We start from the raw sequence: 15746 nt of genomic DNA, 5'->3' as shown, positions 1-15746 counted from the left end.
GGCAGAATCAGCCAACACACAGCAGGCCTCCTCCAGGCTCACTGCGAACCTTGCTGATCATCTGGGACAATCATTCCTGCCGTCTGAACAGGCCCATCCCATCACACTGTGCTGGTAGGCTACCACCAGGGGGAGTGCCACTGACTGTTGGGATGAAACTCAGCATCCAGGAGCGACACACACGTGATTCACACACGTGTCTGAGAATTGTTTTCATTCAATCCAGCACCAGTTCCGTTCAACCATTATACATTAGGGACTTTGAACAATTTTATTGGGGTGGGAGCTGTAGTGCAACATCTTAAGCTGCCACGTGGGATGCCTGCATCCCATCTTGAAGTGCTGATTCGAGTCTCACAATTTTGCTGCTGATTCAGCTTCTTACCAATGCATCTAAGAAGCAGGGGGTCAGGCACAGTGTGATGGCCTAATGGCTAAAACCTTGCTTTGCATCAGCCAGAATCCATATGGCCACCAGTTTGTGTCCTGGCTTGAGAGAGTCCCTACTTGGCTCCTAGCATCAGCCTGGCTTAGCACTGATGTTGTAGTCATTTGGGAAGTCAACCATTGGTCTCTCACCCAAGTACTAACCAGGTCCAATCCTGCTTAGCTTCTGAGATCAAATGAGATCGAGCTTAATCAGGGTGGCATGGCCGTATATTAAGGGAGTTAACCATTGGATAGAATTCATTCTGTGCCTCCTCCTATGCCTTACAAATCAATCTTTTAAAATTATTTATCAAATTAATTTATGAGAGAGAGACAGAGAGGTTGTCCATCCACTGCTTCACACCCCCAAATACCTGCCCCAGACAGAGCTAGGCCAAGACAAAACCAGGAACTCAATCTGGGACTCCCACATGGGTGGCAGAGACCCAAGGACGTAGCATCACCTGCTGTATCTCAGTTTGTACATCGGCAGCAAGATGGAATCAGGAGTGTAACTAAGACTTGAACATACATGCTATGATATGGGATGGGGTGCTCCACACAGACTCAGTGGTTGTGTCAGATGCCCACCCTGGTACTGAAAAAAAAAGGTACAATATTTGATACTGAACTTATTGTGAGAATGAGGTTAAGGATATTCTCTAGGACTTGATGCACAAGAGAAATCCCCAAGATTCAGTCTCATTGTTGTTGTTCTCTTCAAAAACTATTTCTGATTTATGGATGTTGTGAGTCTTATAGCCAGGCATTTACTGCTTGGGGTAAGCTGCTATATAGCTCAGGAATAAATCAGAAGCTATCTGGAATCTCACACTATTTTTGTGAGTTAGCAATACCTCTATATTATTATCCATACCTTCCTTATCTTTTGATCTGTGTTTCTTCATCTATTTTTCACCTAAAAGTAATATAGATATATACCTTTGTAACACACTTTAACTGTTTTTTTGAATTAGTGTGTGTTTAACTACATGAATAAGCAGAATGGTAGCAGCTCAGACAGTAAGAGAAAGTACGCAAGGCAAACCTTATTGACAGAGACCCTCGCCGATAAAGGGAAGGTACTCAAAGAATCCCCAGCTTCTTTAGGGAAGTGATGGAATCACGGCCAGAAGTGGGGACGGCAGGAGGAGGAGAGTTACTTAGAGATGAGGAGTTGTCCCAGAGAGATTGATTTTAGGACATGGACACTCAGGCAGAGAGTTGTTTGGGCCACTGGAGTATGTTCCGGGACTTGAGTAAAGGTCCAGGTTGGTTATACTGATGTGGCCCTGTAGGCCATACTCTAGCCTGTTGTACCACAACACCAGTCCTTAATTACCTCGTAAGTTCTGTTTCTGGGGAAAAAAGTGATAGGAAATAAATGAAAATGTATTTATATAGGACCATGGTACCACAGATTTCCAGCATCAAGAGGCTGTGCTTACCTTCAATATGGTGAACCGGGAGCAGGTATTATTGAAATCCCTTGCCACTAAGTTGTACTCTTCATGATTCTGGGGAAGCTCAACCACAAGTAAGTTCTGCTTCATTGGGCTCCAGTGTTTAGGAAGCTCAGCTGTAAAGTAGACACATGAGGACTCGCTTGTGCATCCCCAGTCATCTCCGGTCCTATTTCACAGTCTCCCAGTGCCAGGTGGCCACAGAGTGTCTTGCCTTCCCAGGACAGTGTGCCTCCCAGGTCCTCTACTTCACAACCCCCCTGGGATGCTTACTCAACAAAAAACAAAACATTCCAGAGTGAGACCCAGGGCTGAGACTCTCTGAGGGATGGAGCCTGTGTGTCCCTATGCTGAGGACCCAGACTGGCTGAGATCTGAAAGGCGCAGGTGTAGTGTCACTCTGCTGAATTTGCTCTTGCTTCTGATCTGCCACAAGTGAACCATCAATGATTGCCCTCGGATGTTTTAAACAGACTGCTGTTTGGCTGAGGCATGGGTTTTTGTTGTTTTGTTTTGCCATCACCAGGGCTGCCAGATCTCTTTCCTGATGTCTTCCTAGCCTCCGCCTGGTGGGTGGGAGGCTGGTAGGTTTTGCTAAGTGACTGGCGGTACTGATGGCTCTGCTCCGCCCCGCCCCCGCCACTAGGCACAATCCCATAGGTTTGTGGCAGGATGGACTTAAAGACAACTGTGTTCTTCATGAATTCTGTCCCTCCCTCACATGATTTACCATTTCCTCAGGGCCACCACAGACAGCTTCTGCACGGTGCATGGAGACTTTTGGGTCACATTCCTGCCAGAACAGCTTCCTGTAGGTTCCCCCACCTGGTTCACCACTTGGTCACACACAGACAGGGCCTACTCCCAGACCAGGATCCCTTCTTGGTTTCTCCCCCTTTGCCCTTTGGTTGTAGAACATCATGATCCACTTTTCTGTGAAGCTTGTGGCTTTCCCTCCCCATGAATGAAGGCACCATTGCCTCTGCCACTGATCTGGCTGTGGAGGGCTTAGGAACCGCTGATATGGCAGCGCACACAGGATTGGCTATCAGGCTCCAGCTGGCAAGCACACCTGCCCAAGCTATGCTTTCCCAGTTCTACTGCAGGCTCTTCAAATTCAGAGAGCCGATGTTCTAGTCTCTCTTCCCTTTCAGATCACTTGAATTTTATCTACTTGTGATGTTGCTGAAATAGGGTCAAACCCAAACAAATGTGAAAATGTCACTTACATTCAGGTTTTATGTGGCGCTCAATCATTACTGTGTGTCCATTTTTGTCTACCGCGGTGAGTTTATCCAAGTGCACTGTGTAATCCCGACCATTAATTTTGACAATGATGGTGGTTTTCTTGTCTTTCTTCGCATCTTCCAATTGCAGGTTGGTCATTTTGTCGAAACGATGGACAGTGTTCTGGTCACTGTACTGCCACTGTATGAGTCCACTCAGGTAGTCTGCCCGGGAATCCTGTTCCTTGGCTGACCTCACTCTCTTGATCATTCCCTCAACCGCATCCCTAGCCTGCATTACATCTCTGCTTAATCCTGAAACCCGGATTTCAGGTATCTTAGGGTCCAGGGAAATGGTAATATTTAACTTCTTCTGCAGCTCATTCAATTCTGCATACTCCTTTTCATCAAAATCTCTGATACAATCCTCTGTACTGATGTGGCGGACTTGCTCTTGTTCAATCAAATTCTGCAGCCAGGAAATAGCATTTTTCACATCGCTTGCATTTTCACCACACACCTGAAAATTCGTTGATTCTGTTTTCTTTTCCAAAAGCAAACATTTCTCTTTCTTGGGAGGCTTCTTTGAGAAGCCAAAAAATTCTGAAATAAAGAGGAAGATTAGATATTTGCAAGCATTAATCCCATGAGTATCAGAGGAGGCATCTCCTGACAACCAACGGCTCACCTGCAAGTTTAGTTATCACAGACTGCTGGGCAGGAGCCGGAGAGCCTTCCTTCTTTTTCATGCTGTCGTAAAACACCTTCTGGATTTCAGGCAGAAAGACAACCACTTTAACTTTCTTCACAGACTTGGCCAGTCCTTTCAGAACAAAGTCCTCCACAGCGTTGAGGATGGCTTCAGAAACGGCATCTGGGGCTTGCTGGGCCTTTCCTGGACAGGCAAACAATCAAAGTGACAGGAAAGAGGAAAACAGACCCAACAGGAAAAGCTCAGGGATAAATTATGGATTTCCACCCTCACAGAAGGAATGTTCCCCTCCACCCTCAGCCTCACCCTTTCACCACTGGGAACTCTGCTTTGGATACAGCTTCTTGCTGATGTGTGCTCTGAAGGGTAGCAGGTGATAGCTCTGGTAAGTGGGATGCCTATCACCCCACTGGGAGACAATACTTGAGCTTCTGGCTCCTAACCCTGGCTGTTGTAGGCATTTAGGAGTGCTAACCACTTAAGATACCCAGTGCTATAAGTTATTTGTTGTCTCTCCAGCTCTTGCTACACAGTCACTCGTGACTCTCCACGGAGGCCTTTCCTCCCACACTGCATGGTAGGGAGCCTCTGAGAGCAGATGCTTTCCTGTTTGTAGCTGCTCTGTCTCCTGTTTCTAGAGCCATGAAAGCCACTGCCTTGGTAAGATCATGAGAAGTCCCTCTCCAGCATGGAAGAGAGGCCATATAAATGGTAGCTGGCAAAATAATCCAGTAACCAATGTTAACAGTCAAGCTCATATGACAGACTGAGAGCCCACTTAGATTGTCTCATTGATGGTATGCACTGCTATTACAAAAATTAGAGTGGATATCTTTGACTTGACTAGCTAAACAATTGTGGGGATATAGACAAACCACATAGGAAATCAGCTGAGAGGATTTGTTCACTTTTTAAAAGTAGATCAACAGGTGAAGTGGGAAATTCTCCTTGGCAAAGCTATGGTTTTTCCAATGGTATTTGGAAGAGTCTAAATAGAAGCATTCAGATATAGTCATCCATTCTTACTAAACATCTACCATGTCCCATCACAGCCTAGGTAGTCAGCTAGGTACTCATCAGGACCCACAGATGTGACAATGTGAGGGTGAGAAGGTGTTTAACAGGTGAAAAATGGAGAACCAAGGGAATGGCTGTGCCTGAAAGAACTGTGTGATAGGACACGAAGGTAAAGGGAAGAGGCCTGGAAGTGCAGGGAAACAGAGCTGTTTGGAGAAGATAAATACGAAAACACTAGAGTGGGGAATCCAGGTCTAGTAATGAGGCTCTCATAAAAGTTCAGAAAAAAGACAACAGGCAGACAAAGGGAGGGAGGGAGACCAGGATGTGAGTATAGCATGGATATTGAGCAGATATTCAGGAAGTAAAGTCAGGAAGACTTTAGGATATTTAGGAAGTCAAGTCAAGGTTCATCCTTGGCCCTGCCATCTCCCTCCTTGCCTCCTCTGCACCTTCACAGTATTGTGGGTTCTGTTGCATGGCAGTCGTCTCTTTACATGCCCGTCTCTCCAGCAAGGCTAAGTCCTCATTGTGAACTGGATCATTTTCTTTTCTATGAAAATTTATTTTATGTATTTGAAAGGCAGAGTTTAAGAGAGAGAGGGAAGAAGAAAGGAAGAGAGACAAAAAGAGTTCTTCCACTCACTGGTTCATTTTCCAAATGCTTGCAATGGCCTCAGGCTGACCAGATGGAAGCCAGGAGCTTCATCTGGGTCTCCTATATACTTTCTCAGGCACATTAGCAGAGAGCTGAATTGCAAGTGGAACAGCTGGGACTTGAACCGGTGCCCATGTGGGATGCTGGCTTCACAGGTGTCCACTTAACCCAATGTTCCACTTTGCTGGCTCCTGGAGCTTTGTCTTAGTCACGGTTCTATCTCCTTGTGACTAAGCCAAGTGTCTGACACATAGTCACCCATCAAATATTTAATCAAACTAATTAATAAACCAATGAACATAGGGATGGTAAAATAGTGATAGGATAGAGTCAAAGATTTTAAATGGGAAGTGATGTTTCTCACTTGGAAACTCAAGAGGAAGGGCAGTTTTGGGAGATCAGGGAAGACAACGAATGGGAGTTTGGAGTGTGCACTGAGGTTTAGTGTGGTTAGTCAGGTGCTGCGTAATCACACTCCCAGCTCAGCTCATTAATACTGCTGAGGAAGGAATGTCTTTCCATCTGCTGGCCTAATCACCAGCTCCAGTGATGCTAAAGACTGATAAAGAGGGCGAGCAAGGACAGTCTGCTATGCTACCCTGATTTATTTGTACATACAGCAATGCAACCAGAGCTGTGCAACAATCAGCAAGTTGGCAGTAATTCACCAATAATACTCAAACATAGGTACATATCTACAAAATTAAAACTCCCTCACTTCCTGCTTGTTATTTTGACTCCATTTAAGGACTCCCTTGGGAAGGTCTGAGCCACCCCCTGGGGTCCTGCTTTCTTGGCCCAAATTAGTTCAGGTGCAGCATAAAACTAGCATTCAGAGGGGAAAAAAAACAAATGGAGGCAGAGACTGGGACATCATTGGTGAGTGTCTCTAAAAGATGAGCTACATAGACAAAAATGAGAGATGACAGAGACAGATGAATATTGGCAATCTTTAGGAATGGGTAATGGAAAGGGAATGGAAAGATACAGGAACCATAAATTATACTTCTAGAGATAGAAAATAAGTCAACATAGAATTTTATCTAGGAACACTGGGAAGAATAGGAGAGAACTAAATTCAGCAAGCTACGGGTCAGAATAGGAGAAAAAGCCCATAAAGTGACAGGAATGGTTACATTATTAGGGCTAATCTTCTGAAGAGCCTAGAATGTTGAATTAAGACTCAGATTTCTGAGTCACTAAATGACGGATCCAGTGCTAAGTATCCTCCCACTTGAACCAGTCAGTTTCATCCTACTTCCAGCCTGACCATCTTTCCAGTGGGAGATCAGACTGAAATTCCCAGTCCGTGCCCATAATTCTCATTCCTGGGGAAAGGGCTCAACATGCATCTCCCAACTATAATGATAAACCTAAAAGTATCATCCTTAGATTTGGAGACATACACAACCATTATAAAGTTTGAAGATGGTTAAACTTGTTGAAAATCTGAGTTTCTGACTTATAGGTACTGGTAACAGAGGTTTCTACATAGATATGCCATAAGGCCAATGGACACAGCCAACTACAAACTTGAAACTGAAAATGCTCATGTGGGTATCTGCTACAAGGAAGGCAATGTGCTGAAATTTCACAGAGGGGATATAACAGAAAAGTTAAGGATTATTTAATCAAGGCATGAAACCAAAGGAGAAGCGAAAATGAGCTGTGACTTCCTTTCCTTTCACATCATCTACCTTCCTCTCCCTTCTTTCCATCTCAACCCTCTCATTTTCTTCATCTGTTTTTGCCTGCTTAAACCATCCTCAGGTCCTGTTCATTCCCTTGGGGCTAATTGTGATGAGGGAGCTGTCCATGCCTAGGTGAACTGTCACACCCCTTAGGAACCCTCAGCACCAAATCCAAGGGCAAGTGGGTACCTTTGACCTCCGCCCTGACAGTCAGAAACTACAAACCTGTCCCAATGGCTGGGAGGCAAACGGATGAATAATTCCTTTTTTCACACTCTTCCAAAATATTGAACATCGATTCCTTGACATCATTTCCGCCAACAACATGAATGATATTCTTGCACATCAGTAACCCACCTTGAGTGACTATGTACTTTTGTTTGCTCTGCTGAGCTGGGAGACACACACAGAAAGATGCAAAATTAGTTGTTGAACCCAACTTTAGACAGCAAATGAAGTAAACATTTAATGAGTAAAGAAACATTATCTTTGATGAAGTTTTAGGGCTTCTCTTTTATGCTGTGAGATTACTTTTCACTTCTAATTCTCCATAATTGGAATTTTTTAGAGAAATCTATGATTTTAATATTAACGTGTTGTCTCCCCAGGTCCTGTTTCCCAATCTCTCCACAGCTTTCTTTAATATTCCACTTGCAGTTCAGAACCAAAAAGACAGCATAGTGCCTTACCTTGGAGAGAACATTCCATTTCCACATTTTTTCCTGCACATTCCAAAATTGCTTTGGAGACTCCTACATGAGAAAATCAACATGTAAACAAAATTGAACCAAAATAACCATCATAATATCAAAATAAATAATTTGAAATTATTAAATCATATTATTCAAACCAATATTATATGTAAAAATCAAGGTTTGGCCCTAGAAACCCTCCTTCACAGACTCTACTAAATTAATTATTATGCTAGTCAAAATTATACAAGTGGAGTACCTGATTTGAGATCAAATGTTTTTGATGTTGAATTTACAATCACATCTGCCACTTCTTTGGTGATATCTCCAGAGGCCACTTGGAAGGTGATAGGGCCAATATTCATCTCAAACACTCCTAAATTAGGGCTAGAAATGCTCCCATATAAACCTGAACAGAAAAAAAGCCAACCATCGAGTCAACAGCAGCAAGGATGCTCTAGGTTTCACCTATTCACGCATGCCCCTTGCATATTTCTTTCCTCTCTCTCTCTCTCTCTCTCTCTCTCTCTCTCTCTCTCTCTCTCTCTCTCTCTCTCTCTCTCTTGCCTTCCCCCTCCCCATACACACTTCTCTCTCACCTCTAACCTTTAGTCTGCCTCTGACCCTGAAGTTCACTGATGATCTCCTTCTGTATAAAAGTTAAGACAGTGTGTCACATATCAAATACATGCTGGCCAAAGAGGAATTAACCCACCAGCTTCATCTCTCAATACAACTACAAACTTGGAACAGGGACCAGTTCTGGGGTTTTGTGGTTTAAGATACCACTTGCAGCACCAGCATCCCATATGGATGCTGATTTGCGTCCCAGTTGCTCCACTTCTAACCAGATTCCTACTAATTTGCCTGGGAAAGCAGCAAAGGATGACCCAAGTCTTTGAGCTCCTGCCACTCATGTGAGAGACTTAAAAGAAGTTCCTGGCTTTGGCCAGTTGAAGAGTGAACTAGCAGACAAAAAAAAACATCTCTCTCTGCTCTCCTTATCTCCCTGTAATTCTGCCTTTCAATTAAGTAAATAAATCTTAACAACAACTTGAAACAAACCCAAAAAATCATGACCTGAGAACTGAAAAGAAAGCAATGTGGGCAGACTAGAGAAGGAAATTAAAACTTGATATTCCTCATTTTGCTGGATCAGAAATGGAAGAGCCACAACCTGAACTGGTAATCTCATATGGGATGCTGGTGTCACAAGAAACACCTTCATCCACAGTGTCACCATGCCAGCCTCTTTGTATTTCTTCCTTAAGCCATAGCATTGACCCAAGTGACAACATGTACAGAATCCACATTAGTCAGATAGGGAAGCTAAACCTATCCACAGACTTCCTGTATTTCTGACCAGAAGAGTCTGGGAAAAGGTGCCTGTCACAAATGGAAAAAAAAGAAAAATATCACCATTCTCTAGAGGATTTTAACAGGACATTATCCAACCGTATTCTAAAATTGTTTGCCATATGAAAAACCAGGAAAATGTGACCATTTCTAAGCAATCCAGACATTGAACTTGGCAAAAAAACAAAAACAAAAACAAAAAAAATTGAAGTACCTATTATAACTACAATCCATGAGATCAGAGTAAACACGTTAAACTGAATGGAATATTTTGGAACAAATTCGAAAATAGGAGCCCTTTGGAGATCAATACAAATGATAATAAAAAAGACAGTTTTGAATTTAGAAATGCAAATCTGAAACAAACAAACAAAAAAAAAACAAGAAACCTCACTAGATACATGGGTTCTATAGCACATAAACAGAGAAAAGAATCATTGAGCTCGAAGATAGAGCACTTAAGATGATCTTATCTGCAGAACAGATAGAAAGAAGATTGAAGATGGAGGAGACCAGCTGGTCAGAAAGCTGTGGGACATGAAGCAAAGGTGTGGTATTCACATGATTGATCTAGCAGCAGGAGAGAAGAAAGAGATCAGGGAAGGAAGGAAGGAAGGAAGGAAGGAAGGAAGGAAGGAAGGAAGGAAGGAAGGAAGGAAGGAAGGAAGGAAGGAAGGAAGGAAGGAAGGAAGGAAGGAAGGAAGGAAGGAAGGAAGGGAAAGAAAAAAAAGAAAGAAAGAAAGAAAGAAAGAAAGAAAGAAAGAAAGAAAGAAAGAAAGAAAGAAAGAAAGAAAGAAAGAAAGAAAGAAAGAAAGAAAGAAAGGGAAAAGGAAAGAAGGAAAGAAAGAAAGAAAGAAGGAAAGAAAGAAAGAAAGAAAGAAAGAAAGAAAGAAAGAAAGAAAGAAAGAAAGAAAGAAAGAAAGAAAGAAAGGGAAAGATTGATTCACATTTGGCAAAAGATATACATGTTTAATTTCCAGAAGCCCCACTGAAGCCCAGACAGGATAAACTTTACATACAGCAATAACAAATTTGACACAGGTATTTGACTGCTATTGTCTCTCGAAATGTGCCTATTTGAAAAACACAAGTCCATCATCCTTAGAAATAGCAGTTATGTCACTACTTAAAAAACATACTGTATGAATTATATAATTTGGCCTAATTTTTCTTTTGCTCAAAATCATATACCCAATGTTTTGCATGCATAGATGGAGGTCATATAAGTCATATTCTTACTCATCACTCCTTTTGTTTATTTTGTTTTATTTGTTTTTTAAGAAAAATCATCACTATCATCTTCAACCTGTTACTGAATGGCTACTGAGAACTAGAAATCACTTATCCATCCAAAACTCTTACAGTACCTTGTGTATCTGCAGACTTGGGTAAGTTGCCACTGATGGGATTGCCATTCGCTCTTCTCTCAAACTCATCTGAAAATGCCTGGAGATAGGAACATAGTGCCAATGATTATAATCCTCAGAAGACAGAACACTTTGCTTTATCAGGACTTTTGACCCTTTGTGCACACGCACACACAAATTTAGGAGGAACCGGCTTAAGAGCCATATTCTTTGATTTCAAAGCTATTGAAACAAAACGATTGCAACATAATTTTGTTTCTACAAATGTGCCCTGTTAAAATGATCGAGACAAAGATAGAAACTCCAGGATATTCATTAGAGTACTATCCACCACAGAGAAAGAAATCAAAGTTTAAGAAAATCCAACCAGGCAAGAGTGTGGATACCAGTACTAATTAGTCTCTAGATTTTTAGATTCTCTTTTGGGGTAGGCCAGACAGAGATATCTAAAATCATTACTTTCTTCCTCCTTGTAAACAACCGAGAGAATTTTTCTGGGGGGAAAAAAGATCCTGGCTAAAACAACTGATACAATGACAGTCAAAGGACAGAAAAGATTCCTGAGCCAGGACCTGAGACCCAACAAGATCCCGGGAGCCAGGCAGGCAAGGTACATGAACAAAGGTGGGTTGAAGCAGCAGCACCTGCCACTCAGCCACAGCAAACGGGGCCAATCAGGAAGCTACACACAATGAGCCAGAACCTGAATGTTTAGGTCACGGTGGATATCTGGTGAGTTCTATGCAAACTTTTAAATGTTAGCAAAACTAATTCTAATTTAAAAACGAACAAAAATAGCACATGTAAATTCACAGACAATGGTTTTGTTGCTGTTTTGCAACCTCTGTTCCAAGCTCCAGCTGCAAACAAGTTGTAAAGTTTTGCTGATCAATTCCTAGGTCAGTGGGGACTCAGAGGCAGGCTATGACGGCCAGTTGTCCTCAGAAAGATTTTCTCATTCGTGGAGTGGTGATATCAGCAGCATCTCAGAACTATCAAAAACACATGAACAGAACTCTCAGCCAATGCTCCACGATGGGGAACTTGGGATGACATCGGATGACAGTTCCCCAGTTCCTGGGGTAATGTGTCAGTTGGGAAGCTGGGCATGGTTTCTCCTCTTGTACCTCCCTCTCCCCCATATATGGGAAGAAGAAAATGTGCAAACAAGAGTCTCACCCACTATCTCCTGATGCTCGATCCTTCCTACCCTGGTCAACTATATAAATCTCATCACTAGCAAAATAAAATGTTTGAAAGTTTTGCTAATCTTTGTGAACTAATAGTTTTTAGAGTATAATAGCCATGTTTGCAGAATCAACAGGACTCCAAATGGCATGGGATTTGTCTGCACAGACTAATCTTTCTGGCAGAATACTTGTAGAGTTTTTGAGTCTTCAGGGAAAAGAATGAAGTTGGGATGATACAAACATCATGAGGCGGAAGTTTTGGGTCCCCATCACAAGTGTCACACCCTTTATCCATTAGCCATTTACTCAAAAATGCTCCAAATCGCATGCCTGTAACTGTGTTTCAATCTTAGCTCCCAAAGTAATTACAAAAGTGCATGTTACATACCCTGCTCCATGGTCCACATCACCTCCCACGGTGCATGTCACAGGGAAGTAATAAAAACATCTTTTATTGAGTAGAACTAGCAGTAACTATACAAGCCAAGCAAACGTATCTATTTTGTATGCAGGTGCCTTGCCCACCTGATTAGGGTTGAGACTAGATTTGCTTGCTCTCAAAGAAATCATAGATAGCATCTAGATCCAAGAAGCCTAAAAAGTCACATGGATCAATGATCCATGGACATTTCATACTGCTTATTAAATTCTTACAATACCATAAACTCTTTCAAACCTTAAATGTCACAAACTCTATTAGCTTGTGAAAACCTGGGGGACAGGATGATGCTTGTATGCCTCTGGTTCTCTCATAGCACCAACTGCAGTTGCTCCTCCATGCTGATGTTCAGTAAAACAAGAGCTGATGGATGGACTCAGAGACTAAAGGTGGGGCTGTTAATTCTGGCCCCAACTCTCCTACTCGTATGGAAATGTGTTGACTCACTCTAACCACACCTTTCCCCTGGACAACATTCTAACATTTTCCTACTAGAAGGGTTACAACTATGCCTGCTTGTTAGGACAAAATTCCTGAGAATTGTAAATCTTAACAGCTGTGTCATCTGCTTTGCAATTTGTGAGCCTTGTCTGGATTCAAACACAATGTTGTAAAAATATTAAATAGTTGAGAATTTGAACACTGACATGATAACTGACAAAACAAAGGAATTATTGTCAATTCTTTTAGATGTGATGTAATATTGTGGCTATATTATTTAAAAAAAAATACTTGTGTTTTAAAAATAAACACCAAATTGTAAATGAATGAAATAATACATCTAAAACTTGTTTCAAAACAACGTGAGAACATTAAGGTACATTTGTGAAAAACAAATAGAGGTTAAAGACTAAATTATTGCCCTTAGATTAATAACTGTTAAGTGATGGCCACAAGGATGTTCATATGATTATGTCTATGTTTGTACCATGTGATTTGAGATGCTCCTAAAGAAGCTATTTTTTTTCTTCTTATATATGTAACTGTTCTTGAAATTTGTTATGCTACAACTTGTTTGCACTACTCCTTTACTTTGCTGTATTGGACATGTAGGAAACATCCAGATATTTCAGAACATTAGATCTCAATTCTCAGAGGTAGAAATGAGTGAGAGTGTACCTCAATGTTCTCATGATCCTTTGGGTAGAGCATAATGTGAACCTCTTGTAAAGTTTTCAATTGTCTCTGGGTACTGAATGAGAGTACTTCTGAGATGATTAATTTAGCAAACACAGTTTTAGGAAACTCCAAGTTTCCTGTTCCTATGGCAGGAAAGGTAATTGACGTGAGGGCACAGTCCTCAGCGATGTCCAGGCAGCGTCTGATGATGCTTTCCATGGTCTGCAAAACATAAACATCATGCCTAGAAACAGGAACTGGAACAAAAAGAGCAAACATTTTGCAACTTCTCCTCCTTTGTCCCTCTTTTCTTTCTCTAAGATTGAATGATCTACTCAAAAGTCTGAGTTAGGGAGAGAAGAAGAGACAGAAAAAGATTTTCCATTCATTTATTCACTCCTAAAACAGCCAGCACTGGGCCAGTCTGAAGCCAGGAGCTTCTTCCAGGTCTCCCACATGGGTGGCAGGGCAAACACTCGTATCATTTTCTTGTGTTTTTCTAAGTATATTAGCGGGGAGTTAATCAGAAGTGAAGCAGTCAAGACGTGAAACTGGTGCCCATATGGAAAGCCAGCAGTACAGGTGGCAGTTTAATTTGCTATGCCATAGGGCATGGCCCTTCTCTCTCTCTCTCTGTCTCTCTCTCTCTCATTTTTTTTCTTTCAACAGTGGTTAAGAACAGTCAGAAGAAGAAAAAAGAATTCAGGAGAATGGGGCCAGCACAATGATTCAGCATACCACAATCTTCCACCTGCAGCACCGTCATCCCTTAGGGGCACAGGTTCATTTCGGGCTGCTTCACTTGCAACCTAGCTCCCTGCTAATGGGCTGAGAAAGTAGCAGAAGATGGCTCAAATCCTGTACCCACATGAGAGACCAGGAAGAAGCTTCTATCCCCTAGCTTCAAACTATCCCAGCTCTGGATGTTGTCGCCACTTCAGGAGTAAACCAACAGTTAGAAGATATTTCTCTCTCTCTAGCTGACTTTCAAGTAAAATAAATAAGCCATATATATTAAAAAAAAAAAAACAAGGAATCAAGGCAACCACTAAGTCTATCCATCATTATCTTCCATTCTCTTCCATTCACCACACCCTTGCCTCATTTTCCTCACTAACGAAATACAATCTTGAATAGCCCTTCCCTGGCCCCTAATAATTATTGAGCATTATGACTTAGTCATCAGGAGAAATCAGCTACAGGTGAAAGAAATGATCAGAATGATGGAACCTGGCAAAAATATGACATTACTCCAGAAAAGAAACAGGGAGGACGCAACCTGTTAAACCAGAAGAGTCCAAAGAGTTACCCAATTTCCTGGAGAATTTATGAACCGCCCTACCTTGTACGAAGATGGGTTGCCATCTTTCCAGTGTGGAGCTACCACATGCAGCACGTGGCGGCAGTGCAGTTTGAACCCATCAGTTTGGAGAACCGTACCCACTTCGGCAAATTCCTTCAGCTGAGTGGCTTTCAATTGCTGCTGGAGCTCTGGTCCTGCTCTTTCCAAGAGGGCTCGAGAAAGGGGCCCACTGCCCAGAAGAAGATTCGAGGGAATGGAGTTGACAACAGCATCCGTCTGAAACACAAAATGGGGTTAAGAATGGGGAACAATTCTTAAGAAGATCAGTTTGCCAGAAACTGAAATACCACCTGGAAACAAATGTTATTAGATACTCATGCAATTGGCATGCCAGGGCAAATAAGAGCTGCCAAAAGGAAAGGAAGGGCGTGGGGTGGAAAACACCCTCCAGAAGTCAGCTTTTCATGGTCTGTGAGGATGCTTGGGGCCGAGTAGATCTGAGAAATGGGAGGTGGTGGTGGTGGAAGCTGCGCATCTATGGGAGGGAAAGAGTTGGAAGGGGAATTTCAATGCCCAGTGCCAGAGGGGGGAGAACAAGAGAGCTCATGTGTGCTCATGTGCATGCCTGCGCTGGGCACAGGAGGTTTTGGTTTATGAATGAGAGAAACCGCTCTGTTCATCACATTCTGAACTATAATGATTAAGGTGCCCAAGGAAGTTCTAATTCTGGCTCTACCAATTGCTAGGCCAAGTATACTGAACCCCTCTAATGCTCATTCGCACAGCTGTGAAATGAGAAGATGAATCCTTGAAAAAACTTTATGGCACTGAATGAGAAACCGCATGTCACAGCACCCAGTCAACACTGGCTATAAGTTTTGGAATTATTTTTTAAGTCCTCTGTAAGTAGAAATCTGCTTTTAAATCTTCTGCTTCAGTATTTTGTTTAAAAGACACATTTTTTTTAATTGGAAAGGTGAAGTTACAGAAAGTGAGAGGAGAGCTAACTTTTATGCAACTCCCCAAATGGCCACAAAGAGTGGAGCTCAGCCAACTTGAAGCCAGGAGCTTCTTTCAGGTCTCC

At 42.3% G+C, this 15746-nt stretch overlaps 2 protein-coding genes across 3 annotated transcripts in view; one reads left to right on the top strand and one right to left on the bottom strand.

Annotated features, from left to right (window-relative positions):
* PARP14 (poly(ADP-ribose) polymerase family member 14) overlaps positions 1 to 15746 on the bottom strand; it is a 41385-nt gene that overhangs the window by 5593 nt on the left and 20046 nt on the right. Inside the window, exons 7-15 of the mRNA XM_041002968.1 lie at positions 14702 to 14938; positions 13360 to 13581; positions 10612 to 10690; positions 8148 to 8297; positions 7886 to 7948; positions 7422 to 7589; positions 3807 to 4013; positions 3122 to 3721; positions 1878 to 2008 (exon numbers count right to left, since the gene is read on the bottom strand). Of these exons, the coding sequence (XP_040858902.1) occupies positions 1878 to 2008; positions 3122 to 3721; positions 3807 to 4013; positions 7422 to 7589; positions 7886 to 7948; positions 8148 to 8297; positions 10612 to 10690; positions 13360 to 13581; positions 14702 to 14938 (1857 nt within the window). The remainder of the gene's footprint in view (positions 1 to 1877; positions 2009 to 3121; positions 3722 to 3806; positions 4014 to 7421; positions 7590 to 7885; positions 7949 to 8147; positions 8298 to 10611; positions 10691 to 13359; positions 13582 to 14701; positions 14939 to 15746) is intronic.
* HSPBAP1 (HSPB1 associated protein 1) overlaps positions 1 to 15746 on the top strand; it is an 88157-nt gene that overhangs the window by 57768 nt on the left and 14643 nt on the right. For both annotated transcript variants that reach the window (XM_041002969.1, XM_041002971.1), the window contains exon 10: positions 10526 to 10632. In XM_041002969.1, coding sequence (XP_040858903.1) covers positions 10526 to 10632 — 107 coding nt within the window. The remainder of the gene's footprint in view (positions 1 to 10525; positions 10633 to 15746) is intronic.

The sequence above is a fragment of the Ochotona curzoniae genome, unplaced genomic scaffold, assembly GCF_017591425.1.
Source record: "Ochotona curzoniae isolate NIBS_2020 unplaced genomic scaffold, NIBS_Ocur_1.0 scaffold_2587, whole genome shotgun sequence".
In the NCBI taxonomy this organism is placed as follows: domain Eukaryota; kingdom Metazoa; phylum Chordata; class Mammalia; order Lagomorpha; family Ochotonidae; genus Ochotona; species Ochotona curzoniae.
The sequence above is the reverse complement of the archived record's forward strand: the minus strand, read 5'-3'. Positions and strand labels throughout refer to the sequence as shown.